This window comes from Hermetia illucens, chromosome 2, assembly GCF_905115235.1.
Source record: "Hermetia illucens chromosome 2, iHerIll2.2.curated.20191125, whole genome shotgun sequence".
NCBI classification, from domain to species: domain Eukaryota; kingdom Metazoa; phylum Arthropoda; class Insecta; order Diptera; family Stratiomyidae; genus Hermetia; species Hermetia illucens.
Genome location: NC_051850.1, coordinates 126720704 through 126735639, shown reverse-complemented (window position 1 = coordinate 126735639; position 14936 = coordinate 126720704). Strand labels below are relative to the sequence as shown.

The 14936-nt window shown below is 41.5% G+C and overlaps 1 protein-coding gene across 1 annotated transcript; it reads right to left on the bottom strand.

The window, feature by feature from the left end:
* Positions 1-1097: 1097 nt before the first annotated feature.
* LOC119648373 (brachyurin-like) lies at positions 1098-13323 on the bottom strand. Its single transcript, XM_038050101.1, has 4 exons — positions 12910-13323; positions 5676-5842; positions 1663-1758; positions 1098-1605 (listed from the first exon to the last, which is right to left on the bottom strand). Exons 1-4 carry the CDS (start codon positions 13236-13238, stop codon positions 1310-1312), a joined length of 888 nt encoding a protein of 295 aa, XP_037906029.1. The 5' UTR covers positions 13239-13323; the 3' UTR covers positions 1098-1309.
* Positions 13324-14936: the final 1613 nt, after the last annotated feature.

Below are 14936 nucleotides of genomic sequence, written 5' to 3'. Positions count from 1 at the left end.
AGATAAATAGCATGGTGATGGCTTACTCATTCTTCTCTTATGCGAAAAAATACCCGAAAAGCAATTCCCATATATGGATTACAAATGCGGTAGACGGACCCATATGATCCACCTCACCGGAAAAAACGGGAGGACATTTTCATAGTTCATCTGATCATGGAAGAGGATTCTCGAGCAAAAAAGAATCAGCATTAGTTTCTTTACAAAGATTAGGGAAATTATCTCGACCCCGCGTAACACTCCATATCTGGAAACCCTTCGGTAAAGCTTGATGGTAAAAAGTCACTTACCTCCCACAATTTCTGATAATTTCTCCTATCTAGGGTCGAAAATCACAACCGATAATAGCTACGATGATCAAATCCGCGCACGGTTGCTGTCAGCCAACAGAGCCTATTTCAGCTTACAAAAACTGTTCCGCTCGAAACGTCTCACCATAGGGTCAAAGCTCTTACTGTACAAGACAATGATCTTACCAGTCCTCATGTATTCCTCGGAGACTTGGGTTCTTAGCAAGAAGAATTGCGAACTCTTGGCCGCGTTCGAGAGAAGAATCCTTCGAAGAATTTTTGGCCCCTACATGACAATGAACGATTCCGTAGCCTACATAACGACGAAATCTATGATCGATACCATGACCGTCCGGTTGTGGATAAAATCCGGATCAATAGTTTACGGTGGGCGGGTCACTTAATCCGTATGGATGAGGATGATCCATCCCGGAAAGTCTATCTATGTTAGAAAAAGAAGACGAGGCAGACCCTGCCTAAGATGGAGCGATGGACGAGCGAGGACACCAGACAGCTTTTAAAGATATCGAATTGGTGGACCTCGGCGCAAAACTGGGATGTCTCGAGTTCCTTATTAAGGCAGGCCAAGACCAGATACCGGTTGTTACGCCGTTGATGATGATGATGACTTACCTCCCATCATTACCGCTAATGTTTGACTCTCGATTAGTCAGGCATGAGCTCTGAAGACGATAACAGTCTCCGGACAATGTGCTGTATTAATCCTTAGCATTGTTCCAAGAATGAACTAAATTTAAAGTTACAAGCAGAATAATCAAGCCAAAATCAGTAGCAAACGACTCCAAATTTGTTGAGCAACTAACTTCTATATTCGTTAATAACAATATGAATATATTAGACCTAGACTAACAGCAGATTTACTGTGCCATAAACTTTAATGAAAGTAAATTTACAATACGTAGCATGAAATTCATTCCCATGTTTTTTTCGAATTTTTGATTTTATTATATATAAATGGGTAAATCGTGGGCATTAATTAAGTGGATAATTTCTAGGATTTAATAAACGCCAGTTTTTGCTGATATCCAGTCAATATATAAAGTTACGTCTGTAAATACAGCTAAACCTCCAAGTAAGCAACCTTCTCGTTGCCCGTATGAATATAGACCCAGAAGCTTTGGTAGCTCATTTTCATACACTAATAAAGGTTCCCCTGTATCACCTTGATAGTTGCTTTGGGCTTGCGTGCAAATGTTTTCCTTATGGATGTTAACGTCGGAAGCTTCCTGGCAAATTTGTTTACTGACAATTTGTAACTCAGCACGCTGAAGAAGTCCGAAAGTTGCTTCCACGGCTGGAAAATTGAAAAATAAATTTAAATTATCTACGAGAGCAAATGATTTAAACTTACAACTGGAACACTGACTCCACCCTGTAACAACAGCACTACCTCGAAGAGTTTCAACCCCTGTGATTTGAGATGGAAATCGAACGGGTTGAATTTTTTCTGGAAATAAAAGAAACAGTATAAATTTATAAATTTTTTGCAGTTATTATCCACCCAATTTAAAAACAAGCTGAAACTCGGAATTTTGGGGCAAAATCCTCAAGCTTCCCATCCACTGGAACAAAAGGGAATGGTTTGACGAGTTCTGCTTAGAGACGGACGTGGGTTAGGGTCTATAGATCGTGATAGGAGGGTTCAGAGGCTGCTTATCTCCGCAGATCACGTACGTTAGTCTCTCGTTGAAAAACAGAGGTTATTCTCCCATCAAGAGTGGGGTACCGAAAAATTACAGCGATCTCTGAATGTGACGGCAATTCCAGCAATGACCGTAGAGAGCTACTGAAGATCTGTGGTACAATAGGCGACAGTAAAGCCCCCGGCCAGGACGGAATGCCGAATAAGGCTCCTAACATTGCTGTGAAATCGAGGCCAGACATGTTCCTTGAGTTCCTCGAAGTGTTCATATCCGGGTGGATATTTCTTACAGCATGAAAGCGGCAAAAGTTGGTACTACTGCCTAAGGCTGGTGATTCCTCGAGTGTACCATTCTCTAACAGACTCATATCTCTTTTGGACACTATGGGAAAAAGGCTAGAGCGGGTTATATACAATAGATTGCTACCCGCTGTCGAGAGCCAAGAAGGAGGGGTTCCGTAGCGTCAGATCAACCATTGATGCCATCACATTAGTTACTGGCTTCGCCGAAGATGCAATTCATAAAAACATGAGTACTAGCAGATATTGCGTGGTGGTGACCCTGGGCATGAGAAATGCATTTAATTCGGCCAATTGTAACCTAATACGGAAATGCATGGCAAAAAATTGGTATTCCCGCCTAACTCGCCGCTGTTGTCGATAGTTATTCACAAGAAAGGTGGCTCTGGAGTACGTTGTCTCCACTGCTGTGGAACATAATGTACAACGATGTGATGTGATGTACGTCCCAGTACTGGAGAAAGCAACCGTGGTGGGTTATGCCGATGACATAGCGCTGTCCGTGGTTACAAAGCACCTCGATGATACTGAGTTATATTAATGCGAAGCAATCACGTTAAGAGTTGGCTCGAGAGGTCTTATAATAATAATAATCGTTGGCGCAATAATTCATATTGGATCAGGGCCTTGAAGTGTGTTAGAGCACTTCATTCGAGACCGTAACGGTACACTACAGTACACTGTAGGAGGCAATATGGTCAGCATTGCGCTCGCCCGAGATTATTGCCCTGATTTGACTCAGGTACTCATTCACAGCTGAGTCGACTGTTATCCAACGTCAAATCACGACACAAATCCCACTGCCGCCAGCGAGATTTGAACCGCGACCTTCCGTACGACAGCCATGTGCTCTAAAAACTCAGCTATCCGGACGGAGAGAGTTCTTGCAGAAGAAAAAACGGAAGTGTTCTTCATGACCAGGCGCCGTCAAAAAATTATGCCCGCATTCGAATTGGGGATTATATCATTACTTCCAAGCCGGCCATCCAGTACTTGGGAGCGATAATAGATGCAAAACTGAGTTATAGGCAACACGTTTAGTACGTTGGCGATAAAGCTCCGCTCCATCTATGGACCTGACAAGAATAATTCCGAACGTGGGTGGGCCACGGTATACTTCTAAGTTATTTATAACCAGGGTGATGAGCTCGATCTTGCTCTACGCAGTCCCAGTTTGAGAATAACTATTGCAGATCTCAGCTAACGCGCAGTCTACAAGAGGACAGCCCTAAGAGTGTGCTCTGCCTTTGGGACTGCCTTAAATGACACAGCGTTTATCACCTCGAAAATGATGCCGATTGACATATGGCGAACATATACAATGCGAAGCCTATCTCTTCTTTATCGTAAATGAAGAACGCCGAAAGGGAGTGATCTGTGCAAAAATGACAAAAGCGCTGGAAACGCTCGTGAAAGGGTCGATCAACACATAGGTTCATCGCTGCCATGGTTGGAGTGACAGAACGATGAGATTAATTATAATCTTACTCAGTTTCTCACGGGGCAAGGAGGATGTCGCCAGTACCTCTACAAGTTTAAAATTTTAAACATTTTCGTCATGATTTGTTCACATTTTTCGGTTGGGTGGTTTCTGAGAATGGGTCAGTTAAAGATCTCATCATTTTCCCTCCGCACTCCCCGCCTTTCAAATAAATATCAAATCTAAGACTTTTTTTTATTATTATTTCACATAATTAATTGTTGGAAACACCGCATAATTACACTCAGAACTAAGACTTTTTTCGAAAAGTACTAATCGAGACCTTTCACTTGATACCCAACGTCACTATATTTGGTGGGAAAAAAAATGTACACTTCCTTTTGCATGTATGACTACCCCCGATGTAGAAAGATGTAACCTATTGCATGTGTGGGCGTTCACAGTTCCCATTTTCACACCAAATTTCGTGTCAATCAACTTAGCCGTTTCTGAAAAAAGTGCGTGTGACACGCAGACAGACATTGATCTAATTTTAATAAGATTTTCTTTTACAAACAAAACCTTTAAAAAGTTGTTATTTGTTTTTGGACACAGTAGTACACGCAAGAAAAGACGCAAGGACTAGTTAATCTTTAGGAATTATGAGTCTGGTATTGGAGGACCAAATTGCAGTCGCCGGCACACTGTAGTTACAGGAAGACGAGATTGCCCTAGCTATTGAACCTCATATCCCTCCTCGGAGATGCTGAAGTCGAAGTCGACGTAAAATGGCGTCAGTTGCTGCATGTAAAGGGAACGGCAGATCACATACTCCTACTAATTTTCGTGACAATCGGTTCAGCCGTTTCCGAATAAATCGGCTGTGACAGACAAACAGGCAGACAGACGGACAGACAGACAGACAGACAGACAGACGGACAGACAGACATCGAATCGATTCTAATAAGGTTACCCTAAAATAGGAAACTACAACTTTGAGACCGTTGATAATTTCTCCTATCTAGAGTCGAAAATCACAACCTATAACAGCTACGATGATGAAATCTGCGTACAGTTGTTGTCAGCCAACAGAGCCTATTTCAGCTTACAAAAACTGTTGCGCTACAAACGTCTCACCATAGGATCAAAGTTCTTACTGCACAAAACAATGACTTGGGTTCTTGGCAAGAAAAATTGCGAATTCTTAGCCGCGTTCGAGAGAAGAATCCTCTGAAGAATTTTTGGCCACCAACATGAGGATGGACGATTCCGTAGCCTACATAACGACGAAATCTATGGGCGATACCATGACCGTGGGCGGGTCACTTAATTCATATGGATGAGGATGAGCCAGCCCTGCAAGCCTATAAGGGTCAATATCTATGGTAGAAAAAGAAGACGAGGCAGACTTTGCCTAAGATGGAGCGATGGCGTAGGTCAGGACGCCAGACAGCTTTTAGGGATATCGAATTGGTGGACCTCGTCACTAAACCGAAATGTCTGGAATTCCTTATTAAGGCAGGCCTAGACTGGATACCGGTTGTTGCGCCGTTGATGTTGTTGATGATGATGAAGAATCATTGAAGCTTGCCATAGTGAGCCCCTTATCAATGTTATCTATATACACCAAGAAGGAGTTCTTTTTCTAGGCAAACAAACATAAAAAACTGTGCGAACATCATTGGTTTCACGTATGTTGACGTAGAAAATGGTTTCTTAATCTTCGTAGAATCAGTGAATAAATTTACCTCCCTCTTTTTTCATATGAACTCTCTCTTATAAACTCATTATAATGAATAATATTGCTACTTAATGTAGACAACAAAGTACTTTTTTATCAATATTAGCGTCAAGAGCTGAGAAACTTGTTAGGAAATATTGCTCATAGATCGAAGTAAACAAGCTTATCAGTAATCGCACAATTGTTCAAAATAGTTCCATCTACCCCTAATTTATTGTCAATTACATAAATACCTCAGATAGATAAACGGAAAAAACTCACCTGTAAATTTAACGACAATGGGAAGTTTAATTAAAGCTATATCATTCAACATATCTTCTGAATTCCAATCTTCGTGAATAATAAAGTTTTCATTGGACACGAATGTGACAACCTCGGATTGGGATTGAATATTGCTTACTCCAAGAAAGATAGCTCCTTTATCCACTCTAAAAATAAAAACAAAACAGACATGTTACAGATAAACTGTCATTATGTCAATAATATAATAGTTACAGTTTTATCAGAAAAACTAATAACAAGGTTCGCATCTTTGTTTTTGATAAACTTAAATTTGGTGGGGTTCCTCGGAAACAGATTGTTTTTTAAATTGAAATGTTAAGTGTAACCCGAAAAATGTCCGTTTTTTTTGCAGGAAATTGGAAAATATAATCTTGGGATATCCCCTGCCATGTAGCGTTATCTTGGTGTTGTACTAGATATTAGCATTGCTTATACGATGAAAAGTTAGTTATCTACGAGTTGGAAGTTGGAAATATTCTGTGTTCTATGTGCATACCATATTAACTCAACGAATTAATAACGAAGTCACATGAAAGATAGAAGGAAACACCAGTCTTCGTTAATTCCTTCTAGAAAATGATGCACACAACCCATCAAATAACTTTTGGGCAGGACTGATCTGCTGAGTGGCTGATCTGCGACATCGACTGATGAGCAAACATATATAGATGAGTGGTTGGATCACGATGCCTTCAGAGGGAGCATTCCATATTACGGAGCGCATCGTGAAGACAAGCAATTGAACTATTGCCGATACGTTATACTTTCCCATCAGAAAGCGTAACTGCTGGTGAAACAGTGAACTACCTGAGCGGAACATAGGCAGTAGGATTTTCCACGAGATGAAGAAGCGTGTCTACACGGAAACTCCAAGAAACCTTAAGCTACGAGTTGTCTCAAAACGAACTAAGAGAGACTGCTTTAAATAAATGCAGAGACGGATGTAAACCACGGGGAAGCGCCTACAAGATTGTAATGGGGAGATTCAATGGTGAGGCTGCGCCGCAAGTTATATACTCTCCTACTTAAACTTATTTAAAATTTGTTTCCTTAAGAGGGCACCAGGGATGACGATCTGTAGATACCTTTAGTCGAAACTGTAATACTTCCGGCAGTAGATTCAAACAAGGCGGCTCACCAAACTGTCTCAAGTGTGAACGGTATTCCATTGATTCGAAGAAGAAAAATTGGATCTAGAAGAGAAGCACAGTAGCCCCGGAAAGTTTACAATAATCGGAAATATACTTCAACAGCGGGCTTGGAACCAAACGAATCTTATAAGGCAAAGCACCCACAAATTATATCCTCATTTCCACGGCAGATTTCCACCAAAAACTTGTCACGATATCAACAATACATAGTGGCAGCAACTTGACAGGCTTCCCCATTGCTGGGGGGTTCAGGAAAACATGGTCGACAAAAATCTAACAGCTGATAAGGAGCAAACAAAATCTGAGGCAGGAATGGCAGTAACTTTGATCCTTGAGACTAAAACAGGAGCCAGTAAAAGTTACCAAGAAGCAAAGAAATGCTCTGAAAGCAGAAACAGAAAGTAACTCCGAGCACTTCAGGAGCAGTCTCAGTCTCTATCACAGCAACTACTCTCTATGGAGGGCAACCAAAAAGGTGAAGCGACCTGTTCAGACTATCATTAAAACTTACTAATCAAAACAAGGCAAGTAGCGCTGCCCATAAAGAGCAGTGTTTGCCACTTATCTGCAAAGTGTTTTTTAACCAACGCCTTCTTTCAGTGAACCACTTTTACCCAGATTACCGCTTGCTAGGCCAGTAAGCGGGTTTTGCATAACAACGAAAGACATCCTCAATTGCGTACTGCAGAAAGTCCATCCAAGGTTTACCACCTACCACTATTAAGATTCTCACCCAGTTATTCAATTCAGCTCGGTTACTTCTCACAAAACCAGAAAACATCGTTGATTACAATGATCCCCAAGGCTGGCAAGGATTTAACGCAAGGAAGCGCATATCGACCAATCAGTTTCAGTCCGTAGTGTCAAAGCTTCCCGCCAATGTTCACCACATTCTTGAATTCTATCTAATTGGATGGAAGTTGAGAATTCGGCACAAAAGTTCTATCGCGCGTAACCACAATGCTGGTGTACCGCAAGCGAACGCAATAGGACCGATACACATCAGATATGCCAAATAGCAATAATATAGTCACATCTACATTTGCGGATGATATTTCGCTTCTGGTCACCCATGTCGAATCTCACTTAGCATCTTGCGTCCTATAGCGACATTTAAATTGAATCGAGGAATCGCTGATCACTTGAAAGATCAGCGTCATTGAATCGAGATGCACTCATGTATCATTCACGTTCCACCGGGAAACCTGCCCTCCGATCAACTTAAACAGAACCCAAGTTTCCCAGCCTAATAGTTCCAAAATGGCTTCACTCCAGGCAAATCAGCAAAAAACTGTTGGAATATGGGCATCAGTTGCACCATCTTTTCAACGTCTTTAAAGCCGCCTATGACAACATAGTCAAGGTAAAATTGACCCTAACCAATGTGAGAGGGCAAATAAAAGCTGCAGGATCACTCTGGGGATCGTTCGACATCAATAACGGTCTAAGACGAGGGCATGCCCTATCATGCGTCCGCTTTAAGCTGGCCCTGGAAAAAGTGATCCGTCATACTGAGGTAAATGCAAGGGCATCAATGAAGGCAAGACAAAATATATCGTGACAACGTCAGCACTGAAAATCAATCATCCAACAACATCAAACTGCACTGGTCAAACGGGAAGAATAAAGATAGGAGAATACACCTTTGAGACCGTTGATAATTTCTCCTATCTAGGGTCGAAAATTAAAACCGATAACAACTACGACGATGAAATCTGCGCACGGCTGTTGGCTGCCAACAGAGCCTATTTCAGCTTACAAAAACTGTTCCGCTCGAAACGTCTCACCATAGGGTCAAAGCTCTCACTGATCTCACCAGTCCTCATGTATTCCTCGGAGACTTAGATTCTTAGCAAGAAAAATTGCGAACTCTTGGCCGCGTTCAAGAGAAGAATCTTGCGAAAAATGATTTGCCCCCTACATGAGGATGGACGATTTCGTAGCCTACATAAGGACGAAATCTATTAGCGATACCATGACCGTCAGGCTGTGGTTAAAATCCGGCTCAATAGGTTACGGTGGGCCGGTCACTTAATCCGTATGGATGAGGATGATCCAGCCAGGCAAGTCTATAAAGGCAATATCTATGGTATGAAAAAAAAGACGAGGCAGACTCTCCTGAGGTGGAGCGATGCCGTAGGTCAGTACGCTAGACAGTTTTTAGGGATATCGAAGTGGTGGACCTTGGCTCAAAACCAGGGTGTCTGGATTTCCTTATTAAGGCAGGCCTAGACCGGATACTCGATTCCCCCGTCTAACGGAATATCCCGGATTCGTTTATGTATCGCAGAATTTCTTTAGTAAATATGATGGTACCCGCTGCAATTGTGGCACATCAGCACCAAAAATCTAATGTCTGATGCGTCCAAAAGCAGGGCACTCACGTAGAAAATGTTCCGTGGACTCCGCTTCCTCATTACAGTATGAACACATATCATCTTGCACAATTCCTATTCTGAACATATACCTAGCTGGTGAAATATGGCCAGTCAAAATCCACAATACTTCTGCAAGTCTTTCTGCTTTTTGACAGGATAATCTTTACAGTGTGTTTGTGCGGTTCTGACAAGACAAGTTCGGTGTGTTTAGCAGTATTAAAGCTCAGCCGCCTGTCATTATAGGAAGCTTGTTCCCAGTTTTTGATAACAGCATTAGCCAATGCTACTGACACGCCAATTGCTGGTTCCAGTCCGGACATGGGGGAAATTAAATCCTATTTTGCTAAAGCATCCAAGATTTAATCTCCCTCTATAGCACAATGACCTCATAAGCTTCAGAGTGTACTGGCAGATTTGTTAATTCCTAAAGCAATGGGTCGATCAACATACTCAACAGAAAAGCCGATAGGCCCCAGGAAAAGATCAACACATGCTTCAGCACGCAGCAGTCTCCTCACTAGTACCATAGCCTCCAGTACCACTACAAAAGTTTTTGGAAAGACGCACTGTCAATCCGCCACATACTCTTATTTCAGAGTTGGGTCTTCAATCGTTGAAACCAAGGAATACTGAGTAGATTCACAGGATTTTTCACACTGGTAAACATGTTGGTTTTCATTTAGTGAGCGCCACTTTAGCACCTTCTAGCTTTACCTCCCTCTCCAGAAATTTCACTGACAATAATTTTAAGTTGATGTTCCTATCATCTTTTCGAGGGTGTAAAGACTACCTTCACCTTTCTGCAAGGGGTAGGTAAGTAGCCCAAAGGATTAAGAAGTTCGCTCTAGGTGCCGCTCCTTTAGCAACGCTGGAGAGATGCCGTTCATCGCAGTTGCTTTGAGTTGCTCAAAATACAGAATAGCAGCTCTCACTTTTTCACTGGTAACCACTGCTACGTTGCAAGAGCAACATTCCACTTCAAACGCTTTCGTATTGAAAAATGTATAGAAACCGCCAACTAGCTCCCCCTCACTTCTGTCATATAAACTCCCGGGTTGTATACTTTCGAGGAGTGTTTTACTGACTGAGCAGTAAAAGTATTCGAGTCAGATTTTCCAATTGGGTTCCTTTCTCTAAGGGAGCCTTACTTCTCCTCAAAATATGGTTGCTGTTCACCTCTTGGTGGGGTATAGCACGCCAACAATACTAACACTCCATCATCCCCACTCGGCCGCACTCCTTCTCTACTGTTCTCCGCCAAGTGCTCTTGGGGTGACTCACTCATAGACCATCTTGTGAGAGTCGGTCCGACTGCATAGCGTAGCTACTAATGGAATTGTCGCCCCTCTTTAATGTGTTTTCCATCTACTGTCAGCTCTGCCTTCCGCTTACACCGCCCAAATTTGATTGACCGGTGTGCTGGCCAATTACTTCGTTCGAAATAGTGTCAGGCTAGAGTGCTCCTATAATACGTTGGAGACAAGTGTTCATGAATGCTGGGCGATTTAGGGTGGGAGTCGCTTTTCATGTACTACTCCCATATAGTAAACCAGAAGAAAAGACACGTGCCCACCAATGCACATCGGGAAAGTGCGATGACTCGTCAAACTGACAACCTCGGTTTTGTTGCCTTGCTTCTCCCTTCCATTTTTCCAAATTCAGAGCTCGAGGTATACGAACAAGAAAACGTCATCAGCGTAGTCGAGGTGTTTCAGACAAGATTTAATGGTACGTTGAACTCCTCCATCTCCTCCCCGCGTGCTCTTCCTTGTAATATTAAAGATAATTTCCTTTCTCCACTCTCAGGGAAGGATCTCGGATTCCCTGCAGAAATTGTAGCGATAAATAACTCTGCGGGAAGACCGTCGAGCTCGGCGACTCCCTTTGAAAGTATTGACGGCCAGGTGATTTCTTTTCTACTTGGAGGAACAGTCCTTATCCGCTTGTTAGAGCGTCTAGGCATTTGATCCTCAAGAGGCGGGACTTCACCGAATGTTATATGGTTAAGAACTGTAGTGAAGTGTTCTTTCCACCGCTTCAGTCATTGAATTTCGCCCAATCCATTTTCCTAGGATTGCGTCTTTACCTTGCGTCTTACGCCTGCAATAGTAGGACTAAATTCTAAGTAATGGTGGTCTGACAGCGAGACTTCCTCTAGCACCCGCCAGCCTTTAATCAACTCTACCATTTTTGAAATACGAATTCACTCTGAAGATGGAAAAAAGACCGACTACCATTCGGAGACCTGTTATTGAGAAGAAAACCAAAAACAGCACTCCTGGATATCTACAGGAAACCAAATAAATCATCGTCATCAGACCACTACCATCAGCACAAGGCATTTTTTCTACCACATGATCCACGGACTGTTAGCTCTTTCCATATCCTAGGAAGGGGTGGTGAAAGAGACCGAGCACCTTCTTTTTTGTCACCAGACTAAATGGATACACCGATCAGACCATCAGTATTTTGATCAACAAATGGATAAGGACCCTTCGAGAGCAAGAGCTTACCAAGCTGACTGCGGACAACGGCCCAAAAGGAAAATAATTTTAGGATGAAACCTCCCTCTCGCTGAAAAGAGATCTCAGGAAACGCAGTTTGGACGTTGTTTTCAGTAGCAGTAACAGACAACTATAAACTTAAAACACAAAACTGTTCTGGGATCAACTGAGGACCTAATTGATCAAATATCAAATCAGCGATATATGAAATTCCTTGCGCAAATTGAAATAAAGTATTCATCGGATGGGCAACAAGGAATGTGGAAACACGTTGTGAAGAGCACCTGAAGGAGGAGAAAGGAAAAAGGGGGTATCAAAGGTAACGGAACACGTCAGAAGAAGAATCAGGCCGTTTCTAAGCAGAGCTTGAGATTGTGAAATGCATAAGGGATGCAAGGAAGTTAGACGTGACCAAAGTTTGGAGATTTATAGACCTAATGACCCACTTCTTAACGGAGATCAACGCAGCAGATACTCCTGCTTTTTCAAATTAGTCAAGAGGCGGGCGGTGGAATGAGTAATCAGAGGGAAAAATGAATGAAGATTTAATTACCCTTCTCATACGCATGTGACAGGGAATATGAATGGAATAATTGTGGGATTTTTTATTCGAAACCAAGTACTGAGGAAAACGAAAAGTACTCACACAAATATGCATGTCTATAAGGGCAATATCTATGGTAGAAACAGAAGACGAGGCAGACCCTGCCTAAGATGGAGCCATAGCGTAGGTCAGAACGCCAGACAGCTTTTAGGGATATCAAACTGGTGGACCTCGGCGCAAAACCGGGATGCCTGCAGTTCCTTATTAAGGCAGGTCTATACCGGATACCGGTTGTTGCGCCGTTGATGATGATTGTTTTTACGCAATCGGCATCCTGTCGGAAGCCAACACGACGACTTTACACTATTCCCTGTGATTTGGTATACCGACTATTATAAAACCAACTTCAAGGAGTAATTTTTATAGAGGACGAAAATTTGGTTCACGGACCATTTTTTTTGGAAGAAGTACCAGTTTTTTAAAGTCCCCGGAAAGATGATAACCACAAACCATCGAACCGCAAAGAATTTATCAACAAAGCCGTTTCTGGAGAACTCCTAATGTTCGTACTAAATGATTAAGCCTCTTCTTTATCTACAGTCCTTTGGATACTATACTTTACAGTATTATACTTACCCATTCAAACAGTGAGCGGCAGTTACAACAAATTTATCCGAAATCAACACTCCACTACACCACTTTGTTTTGGATGATTTGGTCAAAGCTATTCCAACTTGATATGGTGTCTTCCCACTTTTTTGTTCTGATGTTGGCGGAGTGAATTTTAATTCAATACCAATTTCACGTAGATAATCATCTAAGTCACTTGGAACTAAATATCCTATCTTAACTTTTGACCAATCAATAGATCTTCCACCCACAATATCACCATCGATAGGTTTGAGAGGGTTCGCTTGCACCATGAGCACTGTACAAACTATCAGAAAAATAACTACCGCCGACATTTCAAATCAGTTAATTTAGGAGCTTAAATTTAAGTCAGATTCACATCAACAGACTAACGACAATAAAATCATCATTCAATCAAGAGTTTTATTTATACTAGAAATCTAGTTAAGCGCGTCAAAATGTATCAAGATAGAGCCAAAATTGATTTTCAATATCCGTCTGTGATTTCACTGATAAAAGCGTTACACAGCAAATAGGTTATTCCTATCTGCTTATAGCGGAGATAAGAAATTAGAATTAATTAGGAAGTGAACATAATTTCTTGTTAATAAACACATACATGTAAATGTTTCAAGAAAGAGTCTTTGTTTACCAAAGGTAACCATGCAATATATGCAAGACTTTGATTTCAAAAGACAATTGTTATTTTTTATCTAATCAGCATCCTTTTCCGCTTGCTTCGAACTTAAATGTACAAAATAAAATAAATTTATTCATCAAGAAAACGACCTAAATTCTGGAACGTCACATCCGTAACACCTCCAAAATTATCAATCTGATGGGAGCTAACAAGTAAACATCCTTATACTGTACTAAAAGTATTTGTTAAAAGGCAAATTCGCATATTTCGGTAACTACTTGTCGCCTTCTTCACTGCTTAACCTAAGTAGTTTTAGCTGTATCCTTCATTTTGGTTTATAATCGCCTTGAAGCAACCACAACTTTTTCCCAGTCCACGTATCTGCGTTAATATTGAGGTTTTGGGGAAAAGTAGGTTAATTCGTGATTACTAGTGTGGAGGAGAATTAGACCTGCCAAATGGTATCTAAGTTGCGGGACAAAAGTGCTGGGAAAATGGAGAAATCTTTCGAAAAACTTGAAAGGCAGGTATCTCCGTTAATATTGAGAATTTCGAGAAAACGATCACTAGTGTAGAGGAGAATTACATCTGTCAAATTGTATACAGATTGGGGTGGGCTACGTAGGTACTGGGAAGATGTTCGGAAAATGGAGGAATCTTTTAAAAAAAAATCGTATTTTCGTTATTATTAGGAATTTTGAGAAAAGGAGCTTAATTCGTGATCGCTAGTGTAGAAGGGAATTAGACCTGTCAAGGCTGGAGAGTCTAGGTGCTGGGAAAATTGAAAATTCATCTGAAAAATTCTAAACGCTCGTATCTCCGTTAGAGAATTTAGAGAAAAGGAGCTTACTTCGTGATCGCTAATGTAGAGGAGAATTAGAATGTTATATAGGTTTGTAGGTGATCTAGGTGCTGGCAAGATGGTTGGAAAATGGGGGAATCTTTTGAACAACTTTAAAGACTCATATCTCCGTTAGTATTGATAATTTCGAGAAATCGAGCTTAATTCGTGATCACTAGCGAGAACGAGAATTAGACCTATCAAATAGTATAATCAAATGTCAATAATTAGTTATAATGAAACAGCAAAAATTAAGATGCTGTTTGATAACCATAGAGATGCCAGCATTCCAAAATGCGCTAACAGCGATGATAAGTATCATCAGTGACAGCCTTAATGTGAAAATAGAACCCTAGTGCATACCGCCGATAAGCTCAGGTGGGAAAACAAGACAATGAAAGCAAACCTTCATCAGATATTTAAGATGATGCCAACCCCACTCAAACAGGACTTTTAGTTGAGAATCGAGGGAATGCTAAGTCCGCCATCCACTTGATGGCAGACTGAACCAGTTAGAAACAACATACTTCCACGATTGTGGTCCACGGATCC

Bases quoted from the DNA above. Each gene is read 5' to 3' on its own strand.
- LOC119648373 (XM_038050101.1), bottom strand. From the start codon at position 13,238: ATGTCGGCGGTAGTTATTTTTCTGATAGTTTGTACAGTGCTCATGGTG. The intron at 1,759-5,675 runs GTGAGTTTTTTC...TTTTATTTCCAG, and splicing joins CATTGTCGTTAAATTTACAG to AAAAAATTCAACCCGTTCGA. The intron at 1,606-1,662 runs GTAAGTTTAAAT...TCAATTTTCCAG, and splicing joins GTGGAGTCAGTGTTCCAGTT to CCGTGGAAGCAACTTTCGGA.